This window comes from Gavialis gangeticus, unplaced genomic scaffold (assembly GCF_001723915.1).
Source record: "Gavialis gangeticus isolate Ggan-Ray unplaced genomic scaffold, GavGan_comp1, whole genome shotgun sequence".
Taxonomy (NCBI): Eukaryota; Metazoa; Chordata; order Crocodylia; family Gavialidae; genus Gavialis; species Gavialis gangeticus.
Genome location: NW_017728992.1, coordinates 90975588 through 90980638, shown reverse-complemented (window position 1 = coordinate 90980638; position 5051 = coordinate 90975588). Strand labels below are relative to the sequence as shown.

At 40.3% G+C, this 5051-nt stretch overlaps 1 protein-coding gene across 1 annotated transcript in view; it reads left to right on the top strand.

The window, feature by feature from the left end:
* NDUFV2 (NADH:ubiquinone oxidoreductase core subunit V2) overlaps positions 1–5051 on the top strand; it is a 60701-nt gene that overhangs the window by 26180 nt on the left and 29470 nt on the right. The window contains exons 3-4 of the mRNA XM_019525450.1: positions 4145–4207; positions 4294–4410. Of these exons, the coding sequence (XP_019380995.1) occupies positions 4145–4207; positions 4294–4410 (180 nt within the window). The remainder of the gene's footprint in view (positions 1–4144; positions 4208–4293; positions 4411–5051) is intronic.

Sequence of the window (5051 nt, the reverse complement as noted above, 5' to 3'; positions counted from 1 at the left end):
CTTTCCCCCTCCCATTCTCAAAACAGGGAGCACTGGCAAAGAGCCTGGCCATTGCTAGGGGAACCTGGCAGCAAGCAGAGCTAGATTCCCCTCCCTCCTGGAACCAACTCTGAACTTCTGTTTGGTCTGAGGTAATGCTGTTACATGGTCAGATTTTTGTTCTTCAAACTAGAAATAATAATTTACTTTTAAATCGGACCTGTCAAAAGATATGGCTCCGGGGCTGGATCTGGCTGGCAGAGTCCTATTAGCTGGCCCCCGGTGCTACTTGTGAGTCTTGGAGTTGACCCACAGGCAGCATACAGGGAGGCCTCACAGCCCTACCTGCTGCACGTAGAGCTTGTTTCAGGATTGTGCCACACCATACATGCATCAGCTCCATGAAGGATCCAGTGGCACAGACAGCTGTCACATGTAGTGTCCACACTGGCTGCTCCAAAACGCAAGCAGGATCTGGCATGCAGGCCTGGTTTGTGCATCCATTCCAGCCTGTGGACCAATCCCACACCACTCATCCAAACCATGGCGCCAGATGCATTTAACACCCCATTCTTTAAACTGTTTAAAATGAAGGATGACCTATTTTGTTTAAAAGATCATTTAAAGTTTTAACAATCTTTTATAGCTAATGCTAAATTGCCCAGAAGATTTTAGCTTCCAAACTCATGTTTTGAAATATTGAAACTATTTCCCTGTTAAAAATGTGTACTTTATGACCCAGGAATGCAGTTTATATAGGAATGGGTATCTGTGTCCCTGTTGAACTCTTTTGACTTAAATGAGGCTGTACTTGAGTGCAGGGATCAGCCCACAAACTCAGATGCCAGCTCAAGACCTTAGAGATAAATCTACTACATCTGGAGAAATATCCTTCTTGATTTAGAGGGATGTTAAACAAAAAGAAAGATTACAAAAAGGAGAAATAACCTACAGATTGGAGGGCTGTTTGGTGATTTTTAGAGTTAGTGGTTAAGAAAATGTAAACTACACTATTAACTTAATAGTGTAGTTTACATCTCTCTCCCCATATGTACACACATACAGATAAGTATGTGTAGATACAGGTATACAGAGATATATCTAGATATAGATCTATGGACAGTTAGATATCTATAGCTATACCTGTACCTCTAACAGACTGTCTTGTGACAGCAGGTTCACTGGACAGTCCAAAACATACTTTAACAGTTACACCATTCTTAGTCCTGTTACAAAGACCCCTTTAACCACCATCACCTTTAAACTATCACAGATACAGATAGGACAACTTCAGCCCCCTGCCCCTTCCTTCTCAACTCCCCTGCCTGTTTGTCCAGTCCTGGGTACCTGGCACAAGCCTAGGTTAGTGCAACCCATCTGAGTTAGTTATAGTGCCTGTTGTGCTCAGTCCCCCTCAGTACCACCTCTTTTTCAGTTAATGGTGAACCACTATATCATAGTATCATAGTGCTTAGGGTTGGAAGGGACCTAAACAGATCGTCAGGTCCAACCCCCTGCCCCAGGCAGGAACAGATGCCAGAATCATATCACCCCAGCCAAATATCTGTCCAGCCTCCTCTTCAAGACCCCGAAGGTGGGAGACAGTACCACCTCACTTGAGAGCCTATTCCAGAGTCTGGCAGCCCTAAGTGTAAAGTGATGTCTCCTGATTTCCAGCCTGAATTTTCTCTCTAACAATTTGTGGCCGTTATTCCTAGTAACCCTGGGTGGTGCCCAGAGGAACAGAGTCTCCCCCAATTCTCACTGGTCCCCCCGGTGAGTTTGTAAATGGCCACCAGATCCTCTCTCAGCCTTCTCTTGTGGAAGCTGAATAGGTTCAGGCCCTTTAGCCTCTCTTCGTAGGGGCCTACCCCACTGCCCCTGGACCATTCAAGTGGCCCTCCTCTGAACCCTCTCAAGGTTAGCCACATCCCTCTTGCAGTGAGGCGCCTAGAACTGGACGCAGTACTTTAGCTGTGGCCTGACCAGTGCCACATAGAGGAGAAGGATCACTTCCCTGGACCTGCTTGTGATGCATCTGTCAATGCACGATAAGATGTGGTTAGCCTTATTGACCACTTCTTCGCATTGGTGGCTCATATTCATCCTGGAGTCCACAATGACTCTAAGATCCCTTTCTGCCACCAAATATCAAATACATTTGGCTTCCTTTTCACTTGTACAGTTGAGCTGTGCCTTTTTTTTCCTGTTTCCAGTGATTCCTGTTCTTTCACCAGCTTTACATGTCTCGCAAACATCACCAAACTTCTATATAGATAAGAGGCTTTCTCATCCCTCTCTTGGCCTGTTGCATGTGATCAGCGTGGCCCTACCCTCCCTGAGGTGGAGCTAGCCCAGACAGCCCCTCGTTTCATCTGCATATATATTTTGGAGGTTTCCAGGACTTGTGAAAGAGAACATGCAGTTCCAGTCATGAGTAAGGGGCTAGTTCTCATGTGGCTCCTTTGTGGAGGGTATCTGGAGTATATACATATACGGAGCAGTGCTGGGCTACCAGGTCACCATGGCTTGAAATGCTGGCACCCAGCCCAATTAACTGTGTGATAATAAATCATGAGCCATTTGGTTTTGGACTATTATAATACAAAGTATAAACTATGCCTAAGGAGGTGTACAAGTGCTGCTCAAAAGTGCTAATGAAGTATGTACTGAAATTTGCAGAAGTCTGCAAGAAGTTCAAATGTATCAATTCTGGATGAACTCAGTCTGTAGTAATTGTATACATGCAAATTACTGTGGGTATGTTGATTTCAAAGTCAGTACATTTTTTTTGGCTCCTTTTTTTTTCAAATTAACAAGGTATTCCTATGCAAAGTTGAGGGGCAGATAGCTGCTGTGGGCTGGGCCAGAGCCAGTCCAACTTACAGCAGCTTCCTGTCCCACTCCCCTTTCCCCCAGTTACTGTCACATGCAGCTCACGTGCTCTGGGAGGTAACAGATCCTAAGTAAGGTCTGATGGTAAGGGGGTGAGGGATTAGGTAGAAACTGTGGGGGCAGGAAGGCCACAGAGGGATGAACTAGGGTAGAGCACAAGGGGGCCACCTGACCTCCCTCCACATCACTATTTTCTCTGCTGTAGCAGTTGAAGAGGGACAAATCTAAAACAATTCTCCAATAATTAGATTCTATACCTGGAAAATTATCTTTTAAATACACATTTTCCATATATAGTATCTAATTACTAGGGGGTTGTCTTGTATTCAGGCTCGTCTTGGATTTGAGTAAATACAGTTGAGTCTAACATCACTTTTAATATTCAAAACATGCTAAATATAGTGTCACGTATCTTAACTCTAAAAGGAATATGAGCCTTTACAATTGAATTAATCTGAAACAGTTTTCTCATTTAGAATGTTATCAAATCAGTTTAATTTATAATCTTGCTGAAAACTTAGTGTTGCCTAACATTCTGATAAGTTGTTCATAAATATTATTAAATGCTATAAAAAGGATTGGTCTTTGTTTATGTCAGGCTTGTTTTAAGCTGTGTTTTATGCATCTGTCTTACTATTGTCACAAAACCCCTTGCTTTAAAAAATGACTTCTTGCTCATAGTAAAGAGAAAATTCTGCTCTTTTATATATTTTTCTCCAACTACAAGAACAAATTTTCATAGTCACTGAACTAACATATAATAATGCCCCAGGTTCTGACAAATAAGGATTAGATTACAAGTTTAGATATTTTTTGTGTTTTAACAAACTCATTTTAAAGAGGGTATATTTTATTTACTTTATAACCATATTCAGTGATTCTCAGACTGGGTGCCATGGCATCTTGGAGTGTCTTGAGATCTCTTAAAGGATGCTGTGGGATGCCATGCAATGTTATTACTGTTAGGTGTGCACATATGATTCACTAGATAAACCCAGAGATTTCAAACAGGAATCCATAGTGTCAAAGGCATCCCGACATGTTGTAGTGTTTCTGAATTCTTTGCAACAGAAAAATTGTTTTATTACATTTCTGTAGTAAAAAAAAACTAGTGAAATCTAAGAGTTGGCATTTTTCATTGATTGCCTTGAGTCCACTGAGGGGTGTCTTGAGTCTAAAAAGGTCAAGAACCATTTAACTATATTGTGAAATATTCTGTTTTTTCCCACTTTATAATAGTATTTTGATCTGTTTTTGTTCTTTCTTTTAGCACAGAGATACTCCTGAAAATAACCCGGATATTCCGTTTGACTTCACACCTGAAAACTACAAGGTATTCATAAAAGGGCATAAAACTGTACAAAAAAGAACACAAAACTGAACCTAAGTGTTGTAAATTATTATTTTTCTTTCAAACAGAGAATAGAAGCAATAGTAAACAACTATCCAGAGGGACATAAATCTGGAGCTGTTATGGCAGTACTAGATCTGGCTCAGAGACAGCATGGATGGCTGCCCATCTCTGTTATGAACAAGGTACTTAATAAGTAGCATTTTTAAAGCATCATTTTACTACTATTGATGAAAAATCTTAGCACTACTAATAGAATAAATACATTAGAATGTTCATGCTTGAATATGTTAATGAAGTTTAAATCTGACCTAAGATTGTGAGAATCAAATTGATTTTACAAATTGTCCCATAGAAGAATCTTGCTTCAGGTTCTGTATCTGCATAGAATGCTAGAACCTTCAGGCCTAACAGCAAACAAATTTGAGTTGCTCTGCTCCAATCAAAAAAGCAATATGCAGGTAGAAACAGAAGCTTGTAAGTATTTGTTCACAATTGAAGGAAAAAGGAACATCAAGTAGAAATAGGTTATACATGCATAAAAAACAGAATTCAGTCCCTGGGCTGGCAGCATCATGATATCTGTAAACTGCTTATGGCAAATGTGCATCTTGCATCACTTTGTAGCAGCTGTTTCCAACATTTGTTTTTTATCAAATTGGTTCATCACAAATATGGCAAAAAAAATTAGTGCAAAACTCAAAATGAGAGGATAGAGACAATCAAGTAAATACAAAAGTGATGTATTCATTCATTCTGTGAAAGAAATATGGTGAGATTTTAAAAAAAAATACAATAATATAGATTAAAGTGTGATATTTTTTTT